We start from the raw sequence: 27958 nt of genomic DNA on the forward strand, positions 1-27958 counted from the left end.
TGCCGTATAACTGATCAGTACAGTATTGCGAGGGAACGCAAAGGTTTTGCGAGGGAACGCGAAAGAAAATATTTTCCCCATGTCCCCTAGAGGGCTCCGTACCTAAAGCTTCATGGGGTCCATCCAAAGCTGGATACACCAACACCCTCGTGACCCTTTCTGGGACTCATTAGTGTATTTGTAGCTGTTGCTAGGTGATGTAGCTACATGCTAACAGTTGGGGCTCTTCCAGCCAGTTTGACTCATTCATGGTGAGACATTCTGAGACCATGAACCCCAAGGTGGGTGAGCTCAGCAGCAGCAGGAGAGGAAGAAACTCCTGGTTCTAGACTCAGACTGCTTCCAAGGCACTGCCTGTGTGACTGAAGGTTAAAAGATCTGTTAAAAGATTTAAATTTTACATCTTATGGCTGAATTTGTGGTTGCTTTTAGTTCTCCACTGTTTAAAGGAACAGATGCTTCCAGCATATTACCATATGTCCTTTAATATCTGCACAACCTGCTGGTGGTAAGTGAATGTGGAGTTGGCACAAATGAATAATGAATGAAAACATTAAACCCAAATATTCTACATTTCATGTGAAATTCTTCCAACCATTGTTCTGAATTCTCTGTTTGGACAGCAGTCTGTCCAAACGGTCACTGAGTTGTACTTGAAGTGCCTGTTAGTTCTAGGCTTTTGTCTCTCATGAAAACCCACAGAGAGATCAGCCTGAAACTGTTCAGTCTTTGTTTGGTCTGGATCCGGGTAGAAAAATACAATTTAACAATCAAGCAAAGTTGACAATCAAGCAACAATAGCTGCTGCAGGAGAACTAAAACGCACTATGGGAAGAAATAAATGCAAATAAAGGAACATTATTAAAATCAAACAGCTTAAATAGTGTATGTGCTGTTTTCTAGATGTGAGTGCTGGTGGGGGTCAGTAGATGCAGTCTCTCTCCAGGACGCTGAAGGATCTCAAACCTGAAGCGTTGTGAGATCGCCTTCTGGTCTGCAGCCAGCATCACCTCCTTAGAGGTTGAGCTGGAAGACTGGTGGCCCTGATCCAGGGTGTAGGCAGCCAGAATGATCAGCTCCTCCGTCATTGCTGCCTCTCCTTCCTCACTTTCCTCTTCCTCAGCTATGCTGCTGCTGCTGGCAGGTGGTGCACTGCGGGTGGAGCTGCTGGTAATGCTGGGTGTCTCTGGATCCTGTACTGGGAGCATCTCCTCCTCCATCATGGGTCTCTGGGGGCCTGTCCTCTGAAGCCAGGGGTGTGTAAGGCACTGCTCCACTGTGGCCCGCTCTCTGCAGACACACACACATTCCAGCACACACTGCCTGGAAGTGGAGCCAACCAAAGAACTTCTTCACATTTTGTCTGTTTAGAACCACATACATGGATAAGTTGAAAGAACAGTTAGGTTTTAAAACAATATTCCAAGTTTTGAAGATCTAACTGAGAAGGCAATTATTTTATATTTATAGAAATAAGGAAATTGATATTTGTCTCAATCTCTTGACTGTAATGGGTTTCTGCTCTCTGGTGGCTCTTAATACTCATTATCTTCTGTTAAATAGCATGGCACAATATTAAAGTTTAAAGGTGGTATTTTTTCATCTTTTTATTACATAAATATTTCAAAAGAGATTTTTAATCTCAATGGGATTTTTCTGTTGAAGTAAAGGTTAAATAAAAAGTAAAAACTTCCGTCCTGCTGCATTAACCTGTCCCACGCACATCTTTTCCCCACAATTTGTGGAACAGGCAGCAGATTTAATTTGCGGCTCCCCCTGGGCTTTAGACCCAGAGCATCCAGATGTACCGGTGGAACGCTGATCAAACATGTCAGACTGTGTAGAAATATTTGTACCACCTGCCTGAAAAAGTATTGCTTTAAAGAAACTGTTCCCATTTGAAGCCACAGCTCACATTTACTGTTTTGGACACAGCTTTGCGCTTTAATCTTCATCATTAAGCATATGTAATGATGACAAAAAAATGGGAGATTTACTAGCAGTTACCTTCATACAGACAGTAATTTAGTGGTAGTTCTGCTGAAACATTCAGCTGTCCATGAGGTCAGCCGCAGACCTTCATCTTTTACATTTTTACAAACTCTGGTTTGGAACTGGAGTAAACTCTATTCTACCTTCTAAATGTACGTCTGAAGTGCATGTTTCCCACTGACAACGTTTAACCATTTTTTCTGATTATTTTTCACCAAATCTCTATGACCGCAGCACATTTGCAACCATAAATTCCAACATGTTGGAGTTTACCCACGAAGCAGGTTTTATTCTCCAGGTAAGGGGCGTTTCACTTCCATGCTGACCACTGATTGGTCAGTTGCTGACAAACCATTGGACTGGTTGCCAGGTGGCATCATGATTCTACAAATCAACCAGCAGAGTACGCCACACACACTTTTCAGAAAACATCTAGAGCTTTTCTTCTAAGATACACTTTTGCAGTATTTTGTGCTGGTATGCCATATGGAATCCCCCAAAATGCATCAAACTGGAAAAGCTGAAGCAGTGTGAGCACTGCGCTGCATCCAGATGAGCTGCCGTGTGTCTGTGGAGAAGGTCTGAACTCACTGTGGCTGTCTGCGGAGCAGCATCTGGATGAAGGACAGAGCGTCCTGGTCCAGCTGCTGCAGCTCCTCGGCTCCATAGCTTACATTCAACTGAGAGATGTTGAGAAACGTCTCCTGTTTGTTGTTGCCAAGGAACGGAGAGATTCCTGTCAGCATCACATAGGCCAGAACTCCAATGCTCCTGAGCACAGAAACAAGGCATCTTAAAGGGTTTTAACTCTGAAGGTTCATCCCTCACCACATGCTCTGTGCTTCACAACTGCCAAAATGTTCTTATCAATCCTGGATTGCTGTTTTTAGTTGATGTTACCCACATCCTCAATCATTTTCTGAGAATGTAAAAGTTTCTAAAATCAACAGCAGTGTGTGAGGAAAGTTTCTCTGCTGTGGCAAGTCCTAAAATGTGGAATAAGTTACGGTCACACTGGCCGTAACTCAGTGTGAGGAGTTTGTTTAAAACTCCTTAAAACAGAGGAGTTTTAAGGAGTTCTTAAAACTCCTTTGTTTGCCTTGGCATGTGAGATGTTGATATTAGCTTCTGCTTGTTTTATTAGTCTTTTATTACATGTCTGGTTATGTATTTTAAAGTATTTTATATATATATATATATATATATATATATATATATCATATAATTATGATGTATATATGTATTAGTTACAAGACTCATGATCTGCTACAATCCTATTTCTGAAGGTTGACAGCTCTTCGGAATATACTCTTAAAATAAATAAATACTTCTTAAGGTAGCAGTAAATGTGTGGCTGTTCTAAGTAATCAATCACCTGAAATGTATGTACAAGTCTACTCAGGGGTGTTTTGAGTCATTTACAGATTCTAAAAGCGTAAACTCTTAAGTTTTGTAATAATGTCAAACAGATGGAAATAAAAAATAAAAAAAGAAAAGAAAAATATGGCCATTTGAATTTTGGAAGTCTGAATTCCAAAATTTAGAGAATACAGCTTCCAAAATTTAGGAAACTCAGACCTCCTCAGGTCTGAGTTTTTTCTCAGACCTGAGGAGCAACTTTACCTGACTGTTCATTTACATAACTGTGCATTAACCCCACCCACCCAGCATTGTCTGTCAGCAGCTAGGCCATGCCTGGGAAGGCGTGCAGACAAAAGTTTTCATCCAGGTGAGAATATATATTTTTAAAGGTTTTCAGCTTCTGTCTTGTGAACCTTTAAAGAATACTCTTCATCATGGAGTATTCAAAGCACGTCATGGTTTCCTTATATCTTCAACTAGCTCTACTGACTTGTTCCCACTTTTGCCGTGGCGTGTCACATGTGCTAAAACAAGCATGTGTCGCAGCAGTTCAACTGCAATAAGTAAAGAAATAAAATGACCACATCTCTACTTATAATGGGCCACTTCATCAGAGTGAAGGAAACAGACATTTCTCTTTGTGTGTTCCCTACTGTACTCTCTAACAGGATCAAGTGAAGAGCTCTAAGGGCTCAGTGGACACACATTTGTAGAACAAACAGTCTCGATTTAACTTTTCCCAGACAAAACTATCTAGTCAAAGACTGAAAATGGGGCCTCAGGAAATACAGAAATTTTAAACAACCTGCTGAACAGAAGACAACACAAATGAAAGGTCTGCTTTCAAAAAGCTCCAACAATTGGTGGCATGTGCCCTAGTACTTGTTGCTGGAAACTGAAACATCTTCGTACCACATATCTGTTGCAGTGCTTATAGGCTCGTAGTTGAGAATCTCAGGAGCTGAAATGGAAATCAGAGAAATAAAGCTGCATCATTCAGAATCAAATCTGTATGAATATTTCAGGCAGCAGAGATCAACATAGGATGTGGCTCACCAACATACTCTGGGGTTCCCATTATTTCCCTGAGTTCATGGTGGCTGCTGACCCTCCTGGACAGCCCAAAGTCCACAATCTTAACGTCCCCCAGAGGACAGCTGCTGGTCAGCAGGATGTTCTGAGGCTGACACAACACAGCACATGCTAGCGTTAGCCTGCAACCGTTCTGGAGGCGCATCTTTTCACCTTCATGCACAGAATAAAGGTTCCACATTTATTTGTTCATTCTACGCTGCAAAAACACAAAAGCTTACCAAGTAGTTTTGGTCTAGTTTCTAGTGCAAATATCTTAGTACATTTGAAACAAGACAAAACTAACTTACAAGTAGTAAGTTTGATGAAAACGTTCTAGTTCTATAGGCATATTACTTCACTTATAATGTAGGAAAAATGTCTTTTTATAAATAAAACAATCTGTCAATGGAACTAAAACTTTTTCATCAATATTAAGGAATTATTGACTTAAAGCAAGCTCATATATCTTGCTGAAAAGTTACTTGTAAGTTAGTTTTGTCTTATTTTAAGTGAACTAAGATATTTGCCCTAGAAACTAAACCAAGATGAAGTTGAAGTGGCAGAGGCTTTGGTCAGTCAGTCAGTGATTACTTATTTCTTTCCCATGAAACACATAAAACACTAAAACTTTAAATGTCCTACATTATTTCATCTGTGACCTGACGGATATTGTTAAATGTAATTTAACTCTACCGACTTCAGGTCCAGGTGACACAATAGATCTTTGACACCGAGTCAGACCCAGAAGCAGAAGAATTGGAGCCTCTTGTACATCAATCTGGGATGCAGCAGCGCTTTCTGGATGGTACTGGGAGACAAAACTCTTATCTCCCCTAGCAGCCATTGTAAATCTAATACAGTAGTAAAACCAGCTCTATGTGCTAGGTGAGGGGCAGTACCCACCAACTGTTTTTGAAACAGCTCATTTTCTACACACCACAAAACATTAAATTGCCAGAAAACGGATGGCTGTTTTGTTTCTTGATGGTTTCTAGAAGCAGTAGAAAGCAAAACAAGGTTTTTGTTTTCCAATGGGAAATGGAAGTAAAAAAATAAACAAAAATGGATTCTGCATAATTGGTCCCCTCTGGAGCAGCACTAAGTAAGTTAAAAAATATGTTTTTTCCCCATATATTTGTTAAAACCATTACTCTGTTGTGACAGTATGATACAAGACCGATCTCTGCCTTTTCCCTATGGACCTACTGTCATCTGAACAAATGCACCGCTCAGTCAAAAAACAACCACACAAGGCCACCAGGTACACCACAACAGAGCTTGTTATGAATGCTCAGGCTAGTTACCATGGCCACCAATGACTGTGGATGAAGAGCTTTTATGGAACTTAAGATGTTTCTCCACTGTCAGAACATTGAGCAGCATATGCATGAAGTTGATCGACAACACTAAGATCCTCCGCCTGGCTCTGATTGGGTTGTTTACAATCAGAAGTGGTGCAGAAAAACCTATGTCAAAAACATATTTTTGTAAAAGTTAGATCCTGTAGCTTTAACTCTTTCCTTACCAAACTAACTCCCGACCAAAGATCAAACACACAATATGGGAAATCAAATTAAAATCACAGCCAACATGCATGGGTGGGCCCCACTTGGGTTTGTTGTGGGCTACATGGGTAATGAGTGTGCACGGGTTTTATCTGGGCAAACTACATGAGACCAATATGGTTAACCTAAAATGGGACCTATATTATTGGCCCATTTGGGCTAAATGTATGGGCCCTATTCAGCATTAATGTGGGCTAACTGGGAATGGGACAGAAATAGGCAACGATATATGAGACCCATGTGATTTCAGTATCATAGACCCAACATGGGAAGCCCACGTGGGCTGACCACATTGAACCCACATGACATAAGCATGGGCTGACCATATATGGATAGGACCTGGGCAAGAATACGTAGGCCCTAGTACTTTTTTATGTGGACTAATGGGACAAAATTGTAGAACATCTTAACAGACAATGTGGTTACCCTGTCACTTTCAAACTTTTTACTACATGTCAAAAGCAAAAGCTGCAAGAGAAAGATTATCAAAACTTGGAAAAAATTACCTGAGATGTCAGCTTGATGGTCTTTGCCAAGGCAATTGTTACTCAGCTGGCCTCTAATGGAGTTGATATAAGGTAAATTGTAGAAGCAATTGTATAAGTTTCTCCTTCTATAAAAGGGAAACCTTGGTGACCTCGACCATTGTTGAGGTCAAAAAGACGATGGTGACCTCATCTTGGAGGTCACCATCCAAGGAGAATATATTTTGCTGATAGGACAGAACATCCATGCCTGGCTAATGATTGAACTTAAAACATGCTCACTGTATGATCTAGTATTTACAAACACTAGGCTACCAGAGGACCAGGATATTGCCATTAAAAAATAATGCTTCAATGCTTTATTCTTTAAACCAGTTGAGTATTGTTCTAGCTACACTTTGAACCCATAAATTTTTTTCTTTTTATTATTTTACATTAGAACAGTCCAGTCCAATCCAGCCTGGATGTCTTCTAACATTTTTGTGACATCTGTTTTAAATGTGCGCCATGCCATGTGTACATAAACTCATCTTCTGCTGCTTACTCAATAGGTCATGGTTCAGAGTTTACTTTTGTCCTTGCTATTTTTTTTATCAAATGGATGTTCAGACATCCAAAGTGTTTCTTGCAGCCTGTTCGCAGCAGGATTAAATTCTTATTTGGAGAACTAGTTCAGATCAGACCATTGTGAAAAACATAACAAAATGTTTAGAAAATAAATTCAAACAAAACAAAGTAAAATTTTGTTTTTCATATATCTGCAAACATTTTCCAAGTAATCAGCATAAATAAAATAAAAAAACTTAACATTTCTGTTAATGATCCATTTTATATCTTTTAATCTGGTTGCAATTTAACCTTTTTGTTCATTTTTGCTCTGTTGGCACCGTTGCCAATAAAGGTTGGTGAATTGAAGTAGACTATCCATCCATCTATCCATCTAACACCCTTGTCCCTAGTGGGGTCAGGAGGGTGCTGGTGCCTATCTCCAGCTAACATTCCGGAGTACACCCTGGACAGGTCGCCAGTCTGTCACAGGGTCGGGCCGGGAATCAAACCCAGGACCTTCTTGCTGAAAGGCAACAGTGCTACCAACTGCGCCACTGTGCAGCCCGTAAGGACTATATCTATTTATTTTCATTGAGAACGTATGTGCTACACTCTCAAAATTAATCTTATAAACTTGGAAAATGTAAAATTGTTAACTGCGGATGGATATGCAGTTTCAAAATCAAACTAATTCTCTTCATCAGTCCATTGGCATGGAGTCTGCAGGTTGGCTGTCCTACAAAAGAATCTGTAAGTACATTTCTTCTGTCTATTTTACCTGTATTGTACCACATTTTAGGGAGAGATTTTAATTCGCTAGTTAAAAAAATTTGCTGCTCGTAACAGTTCGAATGACCGGAAAACCCCAAAAGAGACTTAATTATTATTATTATTTTTGCGTTTCTTTCGGGTGATCATTTTTCTGATATTGTTAACACATACACGCCTACACGCACGCATCCCCCCTCCCCTCCACACAATAAGCACATTTTGGTGCAGAGTGATTTCAAACTCCGCACTACTGTGGGCCGCCATTGGTTCATTTAATCGCCAATGCGGCAGAATAAAATCGGTTTACTAAAGAATCTAAGTTGCTAGCAGAGGTTGTTTCAAAGTGTCTTGGGAAGATAAAACCACTTGCATGATTTAAAAAAAGTAACTACTCTGCTATCATTCTGTGTACATGGGCTTTTAATTAAAAATTAAAAAATCTCACAGCCAATCAAACTGGCTGGGACCCACCCATGCAAGGGTGCAGTTTTTTATGAAACTGCATTGAATCGTTTTGTTGTGGGCTATATAGGTAATGAGTGGGCATGGGTTTTATCTGGGCTAACTGCATGAGGCCCATATGGTTAACGTAAAATGAGACCCATATTGTTGGCCCATTTGGGCTAAATGTATAGTGACTATTCAGCATTAACGTACAAGAATAACCGGGAATGGAACAGAAATGGGAACACTATATGGGGCCCACGTGGTTTCAGTATATTGGGCCTAAAAGCTATTTTGTAAATAAAATGAAGGCATAGTAGTTAATATTTTTAAATGATGTTTGTTTTATCACTTTAAAAGGTTTTGTTCAGTCAGAGTTTGTTTCAATCTGCAACTGTTGTGTGTTGGTCTATAGAGTAGACTTAGACTGACTTTATTATCATTTTGCATGTACAGAGTGTATACAGAACGAAATTTCGTTGCATACGGCTCAGAACAATGTTTTGAGGTTCCAATGTTATGAGGTTACTCCAGAATAAAATAAAATACAATATAAAATATGAATATAAATATAAAATATAAAGTGCAGGAATGACAGTAAAATATAAGTTATTTAGCTCTGTACATGTGCAAGGTATAAAGTGGAGACCAGTTTTTGAGTGCAGTCCAGTTAAGAGTTCAGCAGTCTGACGGCAAGTGGGAAAAAGCTGTTTCGGAACCTGGTGGACCTGCACCGGATGCTGCAGAACCTCTTTCCAGAGGGCAGCAGGGAGAACAGTCCATGGTGGGGGTGTGAGGGGTCACTGACGATGTTTTGGCCTCGGGACACACAGCGCTGGGATGAAATGTCCTGAATGGAGGGAAGGGGGGTCCGCACCACTCTCCTCACGTTCTTCCAGTCGGAGGCGCTGCAGCCTCCACACCACACAGAGAGGCAGCTGGTCAGAATGCTCTCTATGGTGCTTCTGTAGAACATCTTGAGGATGGGCAGGGGCAGGTGTGCTCTTCTCATCCTCCGCAGGAAATACAAGCGTTTCTGTGCCCTCTTGACCAGAGACGTGGTGTTCATAGTCCAGGTGAGGTCGTTTGTGATGTGCATCCCCCAGGAATTTGGTGCTGCTGACCACCTCCACAGCCGAGCTGTTGATGAGCAGTGGAGCGTGGCTGGGCCAGTTCTTCCTGAAGTCGATGATCATCTCCTTCGTCTTGTCAACGTTCAGGATCAGGCTGTTGTCTCTGCACCAGTCCACCAGCTGCTCCACCTCCTCTCTGTAGTCCAGGTCGTTGTCGTCTCTGATGAGGCCCACCACCGTTGTGTCGTCCGCGAACTTCACGATGTGATTGGTGGCGAACCTGGGGGCGCAGTCGTGTGTCATCAAAGTGAACAGCAGAGGGCTCAGGACGCAGCCCTGAGGGGACCCTGTGCTGGCCACTGAAGAGTAGTCTTCAGTGGCCAAGCCTGAGTCAAAGATTGAAAGATGAAAAATTTCTCTTTGATGTTTTTGCAATATTTTGCTAGCACTTATGTGAAATGTACTTATATTTAAGTGTATCTCTTGTTCTTTTATATGTGCAATATTTTAGGATTTATTAGTAATATTTATTAGTGATTTTCTAAACTACTCTTAAGATTAATACTACTATCTTAGTCCTGTCACAGAAAGATTTTAAATGAGGATATTTGCAATAGAGAAACTGTTCAGTGTTAACAATATAAGGGTTCAGTGATTAATCAATACAAAGGCTGTTTTGCCTTAAATATTGTATTATTATTTTTTGGAAAAGCCCAAATGTTATATGAACTGCACTAATAAAATATATACTTTTTGCAGACTTCAAGAGCATCAACCTGTGAAGATCACCTTTTAACAACTTGAAAAAGGTAAATTAATACATTAGTAAAATTAAGCATACAAGTGTGAAATAATAACAAACCGATTAATAAAAACAAAATGTATCATGTATTCTGATTTCAAAATGTTATCTTGTTATTGTCATTGTACTTAAGGTTGCCATGGTTACAGAAATTGGAAGAGCGTCCTTAGATGATGCAATACCACGAGCTTCCTCATGTCAAACGAATTGGCAGTCAAAGTTGAACCTTTTTGGCCAACATGGGAAACATAAGCATCTCTTTGATGTTGTGTATGGTAAATATGCATTTTTATGGAGTACCTTTTATTTCCACTTTTCTTTCTTAAACATTTGTTAATTTATTTTGGTTGTTATATGCATTTTGTTTGTCATTTTTAGTAATCTTTTAGGTTAAAAAGGTTAAAAACTGAGACTTAAATTTTTTGTTTTATTTGCATAGTATTCTTTCACTGTGTTAAGAACATAAGTTTTGATAGATGACAAAATGTGAAGGTAATATTGTTTGTATTTCAAACAATATTAACAAAATAACTTTACAAAACCATGATAGAACCTTTCTTATGCCAGTAGTTGATTTATATAGATGGATATATTTTAAATTTACAATAAGAATATAGTTTATGTACAAAATAATAATGACTCAAGAGCGCTTTTGATTATGGCATATCTCTGCAAGCATTTTTGCCCCCTGAAGGGGGAGATGAAAAACTCATGAATGTTACATTGTACTAAAGTAAAACACTAAACATTTTCTATCTTAAAAGATATCTATCTTATCACTTAAAAGAAATGGATCCATCTACGGAAAAGGCACTCTCGAAGTGGTTTACTGGAGCCTGTGACAGAGGTGGAAATAGGCAAGTTAGAACGACTAGGGAGGCTGCTAGTTCAAATTCAGGTGGGCAGGTATTTCAAGATGGACAGTTTCAATAATGTATGAGAGATTTCATGCATGTGGCATATAGGTTATTCTTAAAAATGTTTGACAAAAGGATATATATAGGTGTGTGTATGTAAATATACAGTACATACATATATATATCTATCTATAGATAGATATAGATATATATCTATATACACATACTGTACATACACATACATACATACGCCCGCCCACCCACGCACGCACGCACGCACGCACGCACACCCCTACACATCCCCACACGACGATTTTAATGGGCTTTAACTGGGTTTTCAGTGGAACCCAGATAGTTGACTTACATAAGGCCCATGTATATGCTTTCAGGAATGTTTACTGGGTCTTAATAGAACTTCAACTGGCTAGCATGGGTAACAAATGTGTATTTTCACATTTACCATGACGGACCCATATGCTTTAGCCCATATGGGTTTAATAGGCCCATATGGACTGGGTTTTCAGTGGGAGCCAGATGCCTTATCCTTGTAGGAACAATGGGGTCTTTCTCACCTAACCTGGAAGTTAATTACATTCATATATATGCAATCTTGATCAACAAACTAAAGTCCTAAAATGCTTTAGTATAAAACTTCTAAAAAAAAAAGAAGAGAGATGAAAAATTTATTTTGGTCAAGGCTTTTTATTTGGTACCGTATTTTTTGCACTATAAGGCGCACCTAAAAACCTTCAATTTTCTCAAAAGCAGAGAATGCACCTTATAATACCTTATATATGGACCAATAATGAGCCACAACAGGTCTCGCAACTACAGTAAGCAGCCGCCGACTTCATTTTCCCCCGTAGAAGAAGAAGCGCGCGGTGCATGGTGGGTTTTGTGTAAAGACCCCAAAATGGCTCCTATTAAGAGACACGCTTACGACGCAGAGTTTAAGCTCAAGGTGATCAGTCACGCAGTAGAACATGGGAATAGAGCAGCAGCGAGAGAATTTAACATGAACGAATCAATAGTGCGGAAGTGGATATATATTGTGATTGCACTAACGTTTGATTTACCGTAACAGTATCAGACTGTTTTTTACATGTTTATTGAATCGAGGAAAAGTTCCCCTCCACTATGTTATACCTTGCTGTTGTTAAAAGATAAACTGTGTCACGAAAATACCACATCTAGGCCTGTCACGATAACAAATTTTGCTGAACGATTAATTGTCTCAAAAATTATTGCGATAAATGATAATATTGTTTGAAGACCTTTTTACACTGATTTAATGGAAATGATGTAATAATGCATGCGATTTCCTGCCAAAGATAGATACACTTTATTTTCAAAAGAACACTTAACACTGGAACTGATAAACAAAATAAACAAAACTACCAAAAACAAAAATAAAATGGATTCTCAGTCTCTATTAACAAAAAACGCACTTGAAAAAAAACTAAACAACATAAAGCCAAAGTGGAAATAAATACTGCATTCAACCAAAAGAGTGCAGATTATGAAGTCTGTATACTATGTTGCCCTTCAGTAATCATTAGATTTAAATAGAGAAGATGGGCACATCCAACTACCTGATGCAATAGTTCACACTACATGATTTTTTGCTCCTATTTTTCCCCTTACAACAATCTTAGAACGGTCTTTCTAAGATTGTGTGGTGTGTTACGGTAGATCGTCGTGGCCGCTCCGATCCAAATCAGGAGTTTTCCCACAGGAAGCGTTAACGCAGCCTGTTGAATGTAGCCAATCAGAAAGCGTGGACTCCCTCTGTGCTTTCTGAGGGGAAATTACGGAGGGAAATCCCAAACAGCTGACAGACGCAACCCGAAGTCCAGTGGACATTGGAGATGATATGTGGAAACAACTAAATCAGGGGTTTTCCCCGACTGGGAGCTTAACGCAGCCTGTTGAATGTGACAGGTTTTAAAATTAGTTAACTGGACTTGTAGCCATTATTTTGTGCCCATTGTTGGACACCAAAAGGCAGGAATGAACCCGATCGAACAGTTACATTTCTGTCGGCTAATGTGTGGTCTGTCAGGATTTGAAAATGGGCCGACAATCGGCCGACAGCTCTAAGATCGTGTCGTGCGCGCTGGGCTTTACACTAAGGAAATGAGGAACGGGGGGGTCAGTGGAGAGCACCGGAGTTGAGCCTTTTTTTCATTCAGTGTCATTAACAGAAAAAGAAAAAGGCCAGAAGAGACGATAATGCCTATAATTAAAATGACGTCGATAGTTTTAATTTATCGTACGATTAATTGATTTATCGTTTATCGCGACAGGCCCAACCACGTCACTTACATACATACATACGTACATACATGTGTATGTATATATATATATATATATATATATATATATATATAGAGAGAGAGAGAGAGAGAGAGAGAGAGAGAGAGATGATGATAATTTATTTCAGACAGACATTTCACCAACAACACAAAATAATAACAATAATAAAGACTTTCATTTTTCTAAGTGTAGATACAATACCTTACTATTAATTTACATACATTAAATATATATATATATATGTATGTATGTGTGTGTGTATATGTATGTGCGTGTTTATATGTATGTATGCGTGTAGGGATGGGCAAACCTATATAGGGCCACCATGGAGACCTCGAGCAAACCCACTTGTTAACCATATTCTAGCCCAATTCAGACCCAATCAGGGCCCAGGTAAATATTTCTCAAAGCACCCTTATGGGCCTCATGTAAGTCAACCATCTGGGTCCCACTGAAAACCAAGTCAAAGTCTATTAAAATTAATACCTGGGTAAACCCATGTAGGGCCACCATGGAAACCGCAGACAAACCCACTTGTTACCCATATTCTAGTCCAGTTATATTTACGTGGGCCCTCGTAAATTTTTTCCCCATATGGGGCCCATCTAGGTGTGCTGGCTGGGATGTAATTTAACTCTACTGACTTTCAGGTCCAGGTGAACCACGTTGTTGTGATGAAAGAAGGAGACTCCTTCTAGGATCTGTCTCATTAGTCTCTTCACATCTTCTTCACTTAAGGCCTCATCATCACAATCTGACACACACTGGTTGAAGATCTCTCCTCCAGCAGCACTGCAAGCCAATTCAAACATGATGTAGAAATGATTTACCCTCTTATTATGCTAGCAATAAATCTCAATACTCTGAGATGTACAATGGACAAATAAAGGAGCAAATAATATATTATACTGCCAAAATGAACATTCAAAATGATTAATTTCCAATCATGCAAAGCAACTTTGCCATCGTTAAAGTCACAATTTGAATCCTGAAACTGATACCAATACTAAGAAAAATACTCAAAAGTCTCAACTTTGGAAATAGCAGCAACAGTTTTTTAAGACTGATTTGCAATTATGAGAAAAAATATAATTATAGCATTACAATATTTTTACCTTATTGAGTAGAGAGGATTTCAGCCCTCATTAAAAATATTTATAATTTAAAAGTGTCACTTCCAAGTTTGGCAAAACAGTAAACAACACTTAATGTTAATATCTTCATTCATGCATATGTGTATATTAGATTCAGTAATGTTTGTTTGTTTGTTTGGACTCCCATTAGCCGTAACAATCACTACTCTTCCTGGTGTCGGCCTAAAAAAGAAACGTTTACAGTAAACCCTCGCTGTAACGCGGTTCACCTTTCACGGCCTCGCTGCTTCTCAGATTTTTTTGTGCAGTTTTTGTTTCACAGTGCATTGTGTTCTGTGTCCTGATTGGCTAAACAGTCTCCGCGCTTCTTCTCTATATACTGTAACGTGCCAATAATGTTACGGTATTTAAATATACGTAATGCAGCTTGGCAAATTTTGGCCCAGAAGAAAAAAAAGCAACAACAACTACCGATAACTATGTTCTTTTCTCGGAAAAACACACCTGCACCACAGGCTTCAGAAGAAAAAGACACTACAGAGAGGAGTCAGGCCGCAGCGTCACAGTCAGAGGAACAGTGAAATATGCGAGTCACAATTTGTCCTAGTGTACTTTGTATTGATGATTAAAATTATTATTTTACTGTAGTTATTTGTAAGAAAACATTCTATTTGTTAAAAAAATGCTTAGGCCTGAAAACAGGTTTTGTTCTTTGGTTTCAATGTAGAGTATTTTAGTAATTATGCTGTATAATTGTAAAAAATAAAGGTAACTACTTCACGGATTTCGCCTATCACGGGTTCTTTTTGGAACCTAATCCCTGCGAAAAACGAGGGTTCACTGTATTACAAAAAGAGTTATATAAATGCACAATTGGAACACTTTATATAATAAAATAATTAAGCTACATTAGAAACATATGTATTTTTCATAAATGTGCAATTGTTACACTATATTTATTATTTGTCTTAAACTTTATTTAACCAGGTTAAAAATCCCCAAAAAACCCCATTGAGACCCAGGTCTCTTTTTACGATGGTGGCCTGGCTAAGAGGTTATCAACTCACTTGAAATAAAACTGGTTGATTTACATGGAAAGTGAAATTACAGAAGAAGTAAAGTGGAATTACTGTAAACAATGTAATAGTGCAATGAAAACGTATTTAGCAAATTAGCCTATTATAAAAGTAATAAAAAGTAATAAAAGTTGTTGTTTTCCCCCATGTTCACTTGAGGTATTTATTCCCCACTGTGTGAACCTTAAAGAGGATGAAGGCAGGATTCGCAGCTAAAGACCAACAGATGCATCTGTAATTTACAGTTTGTGTTTAGACTGTGGACGGAAACCAAGAGAGCCACAGAAAAACCAAATGACATTCTTTGATTCCCATTTCATACAAAACCTCCCCAAAATGGGCATAAAACCTGTCCTATAGCCAATACTTGTGGTGTTTGGTTTATGAAATCAAATCCTCTCCAGCCTGATTATGTGTTCTGATTTTCTTGAGGTGGTGGCAGAAATAGCAAAGCACCATCAAATATAGTCATGTAATTATGGGGTCCACTTGAATGGGGCCATTTGCATAGTTCTCAGATCACTTTCATCCCAGGTCAACACAAAAAACAGAAAAAATAATGCTAAAGACACTGAAACCTTCACCCTCTGTCTAACTTAGATTAATTTCCTCTGACCTGTGATAGTTTTTATGAATAATAATAATAATTTTAAAAAAACTGTCAAAGAAAGTGATAATAGCGGCAATCATGAACATACAAAGTGTCCCCTACGAGAACTGGTGTATTAAGTTTTATCTCAGAGGAAGCTGGATAGGAACAGAGGAGGCCTTGTGAGCAGCAAAATGCATTCGAAACCACTGGCAGGGTAAAAAAACAGACAGAAAAATAAAAGGTCCAAATGATTCTTGGTCATAAACATATTCACTATAAACCAGTATTCAATACTATTGGTGCTAATAATTATTGACAACAATACCAATAAGCAGAACAGAGGCCAGACAATGACATAAAGAGAGACACAGGAAGTCAGAAAGGCCTTTTTGATCAATAAAGCATGAATGAACACATGCACACACATACTATAAGAACTACAGTAAGTGAAGCAGTGTGATGAGAACACTGACAACTGGTACAGCTACTACAGTCAACAGCATTTTGTGTGTGTTTGCTCTGAGGAAAAGAATAGTTGATCTAACTAAAATAAACTGCTTCAATTGATAACTAGTGGAATTAGGTTTATCTAAGTTCATTTGTGTAACTTGACAACTTAATAATTAAATGTTAAACGGTAAAATGGCCTGTACTTGTATAGTGATTATTCAAACCCAGAGGACCCCAAAGCACTTCACACTACATTCAGTAGTCTGGGAAGTCACTATAAGTCTGCAGAAATACTGGTAATAGTTGCGGGGTCAAGCACAGATAATCATTCTAGTGTAGATCATAATGCTGCATAGATTCAGATTCAGATTGATTTATATCCCAAATGGGCAATTGATGTTACAGCAAGTACAAAAAACTAAAAGACAAAGTATCAAAGATTAAAAAAAACAAAAAAAAAAACCATAGGCAATGCTATTTACCGGTATTCTATCAAGATGGTGCATTTCCAGGGCATTGACTTCCGGTCTGTTCTTGTGGGAACTACTGTATTTTCCGCACTATAAGGCGCACCTAAAAACCTTCAATTTTTTCAAAAGCAGAGTTTAAGCTCAAGGCGATCAGTCACACAGTAGAGCATGGGAATAGAGCAGCAGCGAGAGAATTTAACATGAACGAATCAATGGTGCAGAAGTGGATATATATTGTGATTGCACTAATGTTTGATTTACCGTAACAGTATCAGACTGTTTTTTACATGTTTATTGAATCGAGGAAAAGTTCCCCTCCACTATATGTTATACCTTGCTGTTGTTAAAAGATAAACTATGTCACGAAAATACCACGTCACTTACTTTACCTCGGAGAAAATAATAAAACAGCTTTTTATTCATTTTGGGAATGAACGGAGTTTTCAGAACGCTGGTTTGTAATCTATTAATAAAGTTTGACTGACCTATCTGACTGTTTTGTTGACATTCCCTTTAGTGCAGCTCCATCTAATGTATGCATAATGTAACCCCAGCCTCTACTGTAGCGTCTATTCTATGCCCCTTATAATGTGGTGCGCCTTATAGTGCGGAAAATACGGTACATATTGAGAATGGGGCCCACACGGAAAAAATGTGATAAAATGAATAACTGTTGCTGATCATTAAAGTTTGCCCTTTTCTTCCCTTAATATTAAACATTTAACATTTGAGATGGAATAAATGTGTTTTTATGTTTATGTTCTGTACTCACAACTCCAGAATAAGCACCATCTCTGAGGCCATCTCGTAGACCTGGTGGAGTTTGACCATGCGTGGACTAGCTGTGGCCAGCTCAAGCACTGCAATCTCATGGATGATCTCCATCCGGCAGTCCTGTCCTTTCCGCCTCTTCCGTAAGAACTTTGCAGCATACTCACGCCCCGTGGAATTCTCTATACACTTTCTAACCACGGAAAACTTCCCCCTAAAAGAGAGGAACAATCTCAGAACAAAGCACAAGATCTACAGTATTTATAGCCACATTATTGTCATGTATAACCAAAGGTTTTGAGATTTTATAGTTAAAACCCACCTGTTTAGAGTTTATTAATCATCATATTGATGTGTAATGACGGCACTTGACAATTGATGACTGTGTGTTCTACAACTTTGTTTTTTTTGTGTGCATTTTTGTGATGTAAACCACTTTGAACTGCCTTGTTGCTGAAATGTGCTATACAAATAAACTTGATTGATTGATTATTGATTACCGTAACATGTTGGACTTCTCCTTGGTACTAAGAAAATAATTCTGACTGCTACAGTCCCAACAGGACAAGTTTAAAGAGAAGACAAAAATAAAAACTAAATAAAATGGGTCCACTGGTAACACTGGTTTTGGGTAAACTTTAACACTCACTGACTGACTCCACCCAAAGGTGTTCTGGTTTATACATAGAAAGAGAAAATTTGTCAAGCAGCAGCTAAGAATTCAGTATAGTATGAAAAAGTAGTTGAAAGGAATCTGGTAAACAGTGTTTGAAGAATGTTGGAAGTGTTTCTATTAGTTTGCCATTTGCTATGACCTAAATAAGGTTGGCACAGTGAAGGTGGCCTCATGTGGAACAATGTCCCACATACCGCCGCAGGCACAGCCTCTGAAATGAAATGATGGGACATGATGGGTCTGTATGGTGCCAGACTTCTGATCAATACTGGCAGTCGGCAGCATCAGCCTGGCTAAAGTACTGACCCAAAAACAGAACACACTGCACATGCTTGTATGACACCAGCTACAACCCACAGTGAGCCATGAGTACACTTTGATATATTTCAGAATCTGAACCTTTCTGGAAAATAAAAACTGAAGAAATATAATGAACTACCTTTGGGTTTGCTAACAAAACATCTGAAAATCACTCAGGAAGAAAGAACAGTTTAACTTGAAATAACTCCAGAATTTGTATGTCTTACTTTAATGTGTATTACCCTATCTTTCTATAATTTGACAATTTGCTTCTGTTTCAATGCTTATGTATTTTAAGCAGTTTGCTTTGCCTTCAAAAAGTTTTGCCCTTATAGGTTTTTGATCTGTTTCAGATCATGAAACAAATGTTACTATCAGACAACACGAGTAAATATACATGTAATTTTCAAATTTTAATTTTATTCATTAGGAGAAGAAAACTAACCAAACTTACCTGACCTTATAAAGAAAACATAAATTCATTGTGTGTAACAGCACTTAGTTATTACCAGTGCTTGTAATATTACAAGTGTAAGTGTATTACAAGTTGACCTCAGTCCTAAAGAAGAAAGCAATTGCTTCAATAGAACCTGTCTAAAAGCATGAAATAGGCTACAGGATCTCAAATAGCAACATTTAAGAGCCGGTAAGAAACAAAGTTTTAGTCGAGCCAAGAGTTGCTGGCTGACTGAAATTACTCCAAGAGCACACCAACGACTCAGCCAGGAGATAACATAGGAAATAAGAACATCTAAAATCAATGTCCTGTCATTCAATGTCGGTCATTTAAATCTAACCTCAAAACTCACTTTTTCAGACTTCTTTGTTCATTTTAATGTCATTATTTATTGTAACCATTTATTGCGTTTGATTATATTGTTATCTTTTTATTGTTTTGTACTTTCAGTGTTCGGTGACCTTTAATGACCTGAAAAGCATGTTCTAATAAAATTTATTATTGTTACCCACCATGGGCTTTGTGCAGTGCCGTGGGCTGCTGCAGCAGCTTCATGTGAGAGTCAGGAGGATCCTGCTGCCTAGAAGCATCACATCCCATCACACGAAGAGCATCGAAATAGATTAATTCATTTAAATACTCAAAATATCTTAGATCTACCCACCAATCTTAATAAAAAGAAAAACATTTTAAAATTGGTATTACATCATTTTAAGTTGCAATAACAGCTCACAAAAAGTGCAACTGTGTTCGATTGACAGGCAAAAATTTCTGGTCAAATTTTTAATAGTTTTCAAATAATGCAATATTTGCTAAGTTAAAAACAAAACGTGTTTTAAATTGCAATCCATTTGCTTCTAGAAATCATCAAAGATAAATTACAGTGAACATAAAAGTACACACAAACCTGTTAAAATGTCAAATGAATGTAATATAAAAAAAACAAAGTTACAAGTCCTTTCAGAAAGATACACATGTCCAGGTGCACCCCACCTCCTGCCCAATGACTGCTGGAGATAGGCACCAGTTCCCCTGGCGAACCTTCAAGGATAAGCGTGTTGGATAATGGTTGGATGGATGGATATAATAACCATAATAATGTTTGTGCATAAGTGTGCAGCCTCTAATTCGCAAAAATTTTACCACCTGACATATTAAACAGAGTAGGGCTGTTGTAAACTAATATTTTACTAATTGAGTATTGTAAAGATTATTCTTACGATTAATCGAGTAATTGTTTTTAAGAAAAAATTTTATGAAATAAAATATTGGTAAATCTCTCCTTGGGCCGTCACCTCATCATGGTGGAGGGGTTTGAGTGCCCCAATGATCCTAGGAGCTATGCTGTCTGGGGCTTTATGCCCCTGGTAGGGTCACTAAAGGCAGACAGGTCCTAGGTAAGGGACCAGCCAAAGCACAGCCTGAAGACCCCGATGATGAGAAACAACTTTGGACTTGGTGTTCCCTCGCCCGGACGCGGGTCACCAGGGCCCCACTCTGGAGCCAGGCCTGGAGGGGGGGCATGATGGCGAGTGTCTGGTGGCCAGGCTTTTACCCATGGAGCCTGGCCGGACTCAGCCCGAAGAGGAGACATGGGTTCCCCCTCCCATGGACCCACCACCTATGAGAGGGGCCAAAGGGGTGGGGTGCAATGTGAGATGGGTGGCGGCTGAGGGAGGGGGCCGCCCTCCCTCTGCAACCGATCCTCAGTTGCAGAAGCTGGCTCTTGGGATGTGGAATGTCACCTCTCTGGTGGGGAAGGAGCCGGAGCTAGTGTGTGAGATTGAGAGGTTCCGGCTAGAAATAGTCGGTCTCACCTCGATGCATGGCTCTGGTTCTGGAACCTGTCTCCTTGAGAGGGGCTGGACATAGGTGGAGTTGCCCACGGTGAGAGGCATCGGGCAGGAGTGGGCATACTTGTTGCTCCCCATCTCGGCCCTTGTACGTTGGGGTTCACCCCGGTGAACGAGAGGGTAGCCTCCCTCCGCCTACGGGTGGGGGGACGGTTAAAAAGGCGAGGTGGTTAAAAAGGTCCTCGGTGGTGGATGAGATTCGCCCGGAGTTTCTTAAAGCTCTGGATGTTGTAGGGTTGTGTTGGCTGACGCGACTCTGCAACATTGCATGGACATCGGGGGCTGCTCCCCTAGATTGGCAGACTGGGGTGGTGGTCCCCCTGTTCAAAAAGTGGGAATCGAGGGTGTGCTCCAATTACAGTGGGGGTCACACTTTTAAGGTCAGGGTCTATCCAGAGGTCCTGGAGAGGAGGGTCCGTCGGATAGTCGAATCTGGGATTCAGGAAGAGCAGTGTGGTTTTCGTCCTGGTCGTGGAACACTGGACCAGCTCTACACCCTCAGCACGGTCCTGTGGGGGGTTCTCCAAGAGTATGGGGTACCGGGCCCTTTGATACAGGCTGTCAGGTCCCTGTATGACCGGTGTCAGAGTCTGGTCTGCATTGCCGGCAGTAAGTCGGGCTCGTTTCTGGTGAGAGTTGGACTCCGCCAGGGCTGGCCTTTGTCACCGATTCTGTTCATTACTTTCATGGACAGAATTTCTAGGTACAGCCAAGGTGTTGAGGGGATCGGTTTTGGTAGCCTTAGGATCGCATCTCTGCTCTTTGCGGATGATGTGTTCCTATTGGCTTCATCAGCTCGTGATCTGCAGCTCTCGCTGGAGCGGTTCGCAGCCGAGTGTGAAGCGGCCAGGATGAGGATGTGCCTCCAAATCCAAGGCCATGGTCTTGAGCCGGAAAAGGGTAGAGTACCTTCTTCAGGTCGGGGAGGAGGGGGTGTCCTGCCCCAAGTGGAGGAGTTCAAGTATCTCGGGATCTTCTTCACGAATGAGGGAAGAAGGGAGCGGGAGTTCGAAAGGCAGATTGGCGTAGCGTCTACCGTGAAGCGGGCGCTGTACCGGTCTGTCGTGGTGAAGAGAGAGCTGAGTCAAAAAAGCAAAGCTCTTGATTTACAGGTCCATCTACGTTCCCACCCTCAAGTATCGTCATGAGCTTTGGGTCATTACCAAAAGAACAAGATCGCGGATACAAGCGGCCGAAATGGGTTTTCTCTGTAAGCTGTCTGGGCTTTCCCTTTAGAGTTGGGTGAGAAGCTCAGTCATCCGGGAGGGACTCAGAGTAGAGCCGCTGCTTGTTCATGTCGAGAAGAGCCAGTTGGGGTGGCTTGGGCATCTGGTCAGGATGCCTCTGGTGAGGTGTTCTGGGCACGTCCCACCGGGAGAAGGCCCCGGGGAAGACCCAGAACACGCCGGAGGGACTATGTTTCTCGGCTGGCCTGGGAGCTTGGGATTCCCCCGGAGGAGCTGGAACAAGTGGCTGTTGAGAGGGAAGTCTGGGCCTCCATTCTGAAGCTGCTACCCCGGCGAACCGACCCCGGATGAAGTGGAAAAAAATGGATGGATGGATGGAATATCGGTAAATCGGTAAATCTAACAGCAGTTTTGCTATTGGATATCAACATCAGTCCAATTTTTCATATTTGAGCATCTCTAACAATCACTTTTCTGTAGTTTAGAAAATGAACAATAATAGCTCATTTTCTAAGTTAACCTGAAGAAAAGTTATACAAAAATCCGAAATTATATTCAATTTGAAAATAAAGATGCAGGCCCACAAATACGCTTGTAAAAAATTTCAATACTCCAGCTTTTAGCTTATGTATACATCTTCAGCCAATTTAACAGATTAACTCTCACCTTGCCCAGCTATTTATAGCTCTTGTGTCCGTTTTAGCAACAGGATTTGACACCTTTATTCGTCACACACAGAAACACATCTACCAGCGATGTGCCACCGCCATGTGTTCCGCTACCATTTTGTTGAGACCGGGATGATATGAAATTTATTTTGCGGTTCATCCGTAAAACTAACATTAAGCATTAACTACAGTGCAGCTGCCCGCAGTGTCCACTCACCTGAGTGTTCCTATAATCAATGTGTTTCTACCGTCTCAAACATAAAACTAACAAATGACAACAATGAAGACAGGAGCCTTTCTGAATGAAAAGCAAATATGGAATTAGTGGCATATCAGCTCATTTCTAAAGTCCTTGGAGAAGAAGTTGGATGTTAGAGCAGGATGGATTCAGCAATGAACAGCATAGTTTGCAGTTTAACAACCACCACACTGTGCCACACAGCCATTGGCAAAGCAGCATCAGCACATTTCCAAAACCTGCAGCTTCATTCACAGACTACACCCTGAAAAAAACCTTTCACATGCGTAAACGGAGAGTGTGTGTGCCTGTTTGGTGTGAGTGTGCAAACAGAAAGCAAGTTAGCGGTCATGACGCTGGCCAAAGCAGTTTGATGGATCATATGATCTGTGATTTGTAAAGCCATCTGTGAATATGGCATTACAGGACAATGGAACAAAAATGGAATTACTCATTTGCTGGTGTCCAAAAATTAAGAAATGCACTAAAATATAAATTCTCAAAGCCTCTCCTTTGTGTAGCTCATTAAAATCTTGTTTTTTTTAAGAATAAGCAATGAAAAGAAATATTAAAGTTATCACTCTGCTCTACAGTCATTTTAAAAACACACCCTCAGTGTGTGTGGAGTTTCTCACATTCTAGACAATTTCTGCTTTGTTTTACACATGTAGTCTGTTTCTTTACATCTTACAACACAATGTTTCTGTTAAGCACAGAGGCCTGACAAGATACTGCAGAGAACTGAAGAGAAAGAAATTAAGTTTCATCAATTGGAGGTAAACATCAAGGTCACAGGTTTTGGAAATGAACCAACCTTACTGATCAATTAAAATGACAAACAGAACGCAACCAGCCACCTCAGCAAGCAGTCGCCTGAAACTCACTCCCCCCCCTTTTTGACCTCAGTTATTACAGCTAGAAGCTAGTGACCACGCCCAATAGTGATGGACTCTGATCTGAACCTTCAGAGCCACATAGAGACAGTTACAAAGTTGGTCTTCTATCATCTGAAGAACATTTCCAATCAAATTTTGCTAATCGTGATTGATCTGCTGAAACACTGAGTTTCTTAAATCCAGACTAAAAAGCCACATGTTTGTAGTTGCTTTTGAAACATAATGGATTAAGAACTTAACGATGCCACTTGACTACATGTAATGTTTCAACTGTTGATTCTATGTTGCATGACTTCGTGTTTTTATTATGTAAAGCACTTTGAAATGCCCTGTTGCTGAAATGTGCTATACAAATAAAATTTTCACTGATTGATTTGTAAAAGCAACACTGGAAGTACTAGAGAAAGGCCATTTGGCATTTCTACCTTTGGAGTCCAGAGATGGGCCAACTGGCCTGAAGGATTTTATCTAGCACAGTGTTTCCCAATTCCGGTCCTCAGGCCTCCCTGCTCTGCATGTTTTAGATGTGCCTCTATTCCAGAGCAGCTGATTCAAATGATTGCATGACCATCAAGTGCTGCAGAAACCTGTTGATCACCCATATATTCAATCCAGGTGTGTAGCAGAAGGGAAACACCTAAAACATGCAGGGCAGGGAGGCCTGAGGACCGGAAATGGGAAACGCCGATCTAGTAGGTGCTTTTGTTCAGTAAATAAGGCCATTACCTTATAAGTACCCTGGTAATGGCCTCAACGCATCTCACAGTTGCACAATTGTTCCTTAGACTTAGACTTCGACTTAGACTGACTTTGTTGTCATTTTGCATGCACAGGGTGTATACAGAACGAAATTTCATTGCATACGGCTCAGGACAATGTTTGAGGTTCCAATGTTGTGAGTAAAATAAAATACAGTATAAAATATGAATATAAATCTAAATATAAAATATAAAGTGCAGGACTGACAGTAAAATAGAAGTTATTTAGCTCTATACATGTGCAAGGTATAAAGTGGAGACCAGTTTTTGAGTGCAGTCCAGTTAAGAGTTCAGCAGTCTGATGGCAAGTGGGAAAAAGCTGTTTCGGAACCAGGTGGACCTGCACCGGATGCTGCGGAACCTCTTTCCAGAGGGCAGGAGGGAGAACAGTCCATGGTGGGGGTGTGAGGGGTCACTGATGATGTTTCGGCCTCAGGACACGCATCCTGCATCGATGGTTGACCTGACACTTCGCCCTTTTGCCTGAGCTGGGTGTGGAAGGTTGTTGCCGAAGCAGTTTCTCCTTGTGTGCCTTCTTCTCACTCACATGAGAGTTACCGAACTCTTTTGCAAGCTCAACCAGGACGTCCACCCGTCTCTCCTGCACCCCAATGCATGCCTGATAAAGCACATGTGCATTCAGTGCTGCCATGTCAATCATGTTTGCCAGGTTTGCTGACCAGCTGTCACATAGTGATGGAACCTTGGTCAATCTCGCAAGATAATGACTGAAATAAATGCCATTAGTTCTTGTGAACTAAATAGGTGAAGCAGTCACCTATTTATCCTCCACAGCACAAAAGGCTGCATGCAAATTTGCATGTGCAAAGTCTCCCAGATTTCTTTTGCTTACACTTTTTGCATGATTTTTTGAGGTGGATCAACACAATTAATTTGGTTAGTTTATTTCTAAACTGTCATTTTAAACCCACTTAGCTTTATTTAAAAGAAAAACATTACTAATTTCTTTCAGAAAAATCTTTGCATATTTCTTGAAACAGATTGTATGTTTTGCAAACTCTGTGTACATTTGGCAAAATGACCTGGATAATGCAGCACAACATCATGGATCAGCTGCAAAAGGTCACATCTCTCCAAAAACACTTCATGTATGCTTCAAAACTAGACAGGAGATCTGATCTCCTGTTGGTATCATAGATACCCACCCCCAACATGGACTATTCACACTCCTACCTTCTGGCCTGACGGTCAACGGCCACATTTACAATTGAAGAAGGGATGCTAATTTGAGCCATCAGAGTCGTCAGTTTGGACTCAGGGTCTTTTGGCTCTGTTTCAGTAAGTCTGGGGACAGGTTGAAAACCCTTCGACTCCTAGTGTTAAAAAAGGGTCAAATATTTGAAGGGAGAGTACTGTAAATGAAATCATTCTTGAAAATGTTGCCATAATACTAACAATGATGTCTCAGCTGATCTGCCTTCTCCAGTGCTGCACTGCAGACTGTAACCTTTCATGTTGATCTGTGGAAGCTAATGTCAGTCACAATGTCAGGTCATGCGATGCAAATGACATACACAACACACACTACTTGTTGCCTTCATCTGGGTGTTTATACCTCATAGCTTATGAGGTTTTTTCAGTCAATGTGATTTATGAAGTGCTTTCTCTGCTTTGTACTAACAAGGCTTCATAGCATATACGAGAAGGTTGAGGAAACCTTCAGTTGGCACATGTCGTAGTAGGGTCCAATAGGCACTTTTTTTCAAATCACAGAGGAAAAATTTAAGATTTAGTCAAACATTTGACTATCTTGCTTGAACATGGGAAAATCACAATTCATCTGATTTGCTTTCTTCCATTTATGGATTAATAATTGTTCAAGTTAGGTTGTTCAACTTCTTTCCTTCAGCCAATTTCTTACAATTTAAAAACTGACTCCTGTTTATGACTATGTGTCTTTTTTTGTTCCTAATTTTTTGTCCTCAAGGCTTTTGAGGTCTGGATGTTTTGATATTTCTATTTGGTTTACCATGGCACTTCCCTTTTCTAATAAATATTTTCAAAGGAGCCACAATCTTTTCCATTGTTTAAGAAAGGGAGGGAACAAATACAGTAAGATGAAATTAAGGATGAATGAAGGAATTAAGAAAAGAACAGAGATAAATGGATGAACATAAACACAATGGGATAAATGATTACGTTTTGTAAAAGAGATTGCCCAGAATCTTATTTTTCTTTTTCACATGTATCCAGATCCAAAAATGTGGCAACTCCTTTTTTTATATTTTTTATTTTTTACAACAAAATACTAGTGGAAAGTCCGTGGTACTCCGCAGATTTGAGATTGATTGTATAGAATCAAAAAATGAAATATTTCCAGGTAAAAACCAATAGAAGGAGAACTAAAACCTTTTAAAATAGAATAGAATATTCAAGCTCATGTTTAAGGTGTATCCTGTATCCGATCCAATATTTCAAGCTCAAAACAGACTTATTTCTGTTTCCAATAACAGCCAGTGACAACTAAAGAGCGAATACTTCCAGATAACTGGTACTTACCTGCCCAGTTCTCTGCCGGGGGTGACTGTGTAGTGCACACTGAAAGGTTCCTTCCTAATGGAGGTTTGGATTTCCGAAAGCAAGCCGCTGACGGGGTGAGCGTGGCTCGGTCCTCTTGCGACAGGAACCGGACTTGGGTTCGTCTGGAAGTGGGCTTTGCTTCTCATGTCCCCGGCGCGAGGGCATTCGGGAATCATGGCGCGCTTCGAGAGTCCAACTTTTGCAGAACAAGTAAACTATCTCGTTTACTAAGCGGCTACTGGAAAAGGAAACTTTCGTAAATGTGTCACTGTCCGATAGGCTGGACGGTAGGAAGCTTCGCACTGCGTAGAAACCTGTCACACACCGGCTCTGAGCGCCTCATTGGGGTGAGGTTCTGCCAAACCCCCTTCATCCTGCTCCACTATGCGACCCTGCTCTGGCTCTGCTCACAGGCACTCCGTGGAGCAAAGGTGCTCTTCTACTGTTACCATGGCAACTCCTGGTGACAGACAGGTGTCCTGGCCAATTAGCAGCAGGAGCAATGATGATCGATTTTTTTGTCTCAAAACATATATTTATATGACCGTATATTTAATAAATTAGTATTGATTTTAAAAAAGTATCTTCTTCAGATAATATACTAACTTAAATACATTAATTACAGACTGGTACTTGTTTTC

At 40.1% G+C, this 27958-nt stretch overlaps 1 protein-coding gene across 1 annotated transcript; it reads right to left on the reverse strand.

The window, feature by feature from the left end:
• Nucleotides 1-27803, reverse strand: stk17a (serine/threonine kinase 17a). Its single transcript, XM_028025896.1, has 7 exons — nt 27297-27803; nt 17745-17957; nt 13935-14082; nt 4411-4537; nt 4267-4315; nt 2584-2763; nt 1-1290 (listed from the first exon to the last, which is right to left on the reverse strand). The coding sequence occupies exons 1-7, from the start codon at nt 27491-27493 to the stop codon at nt 900-902; spliced, it is 1305 nt and encodes a 434-aa protein (XP_027881697.1). The 5' UTR covers nt 27494-27803; the 3' UTR covers nt 1-899.
• Nucleotides 27804-27958: the final 155 nt, after the last annotated feature.

This window comes from Xiphophorus couchianus, chromosome 8 (genome assembly GCF_001444195.1).
Source record: "Xiphophorus couchianus chromosome 8, X_couchianus-1.0, whole genome shotgun sequence".
NCBI classification, from domain to species: Eukaryota; Metazoa; Chordata; class Actinopteri; order Cyprinodontiformes; family Poeciliidae; genus Xiphophorus; species Xiphophorus couchianus.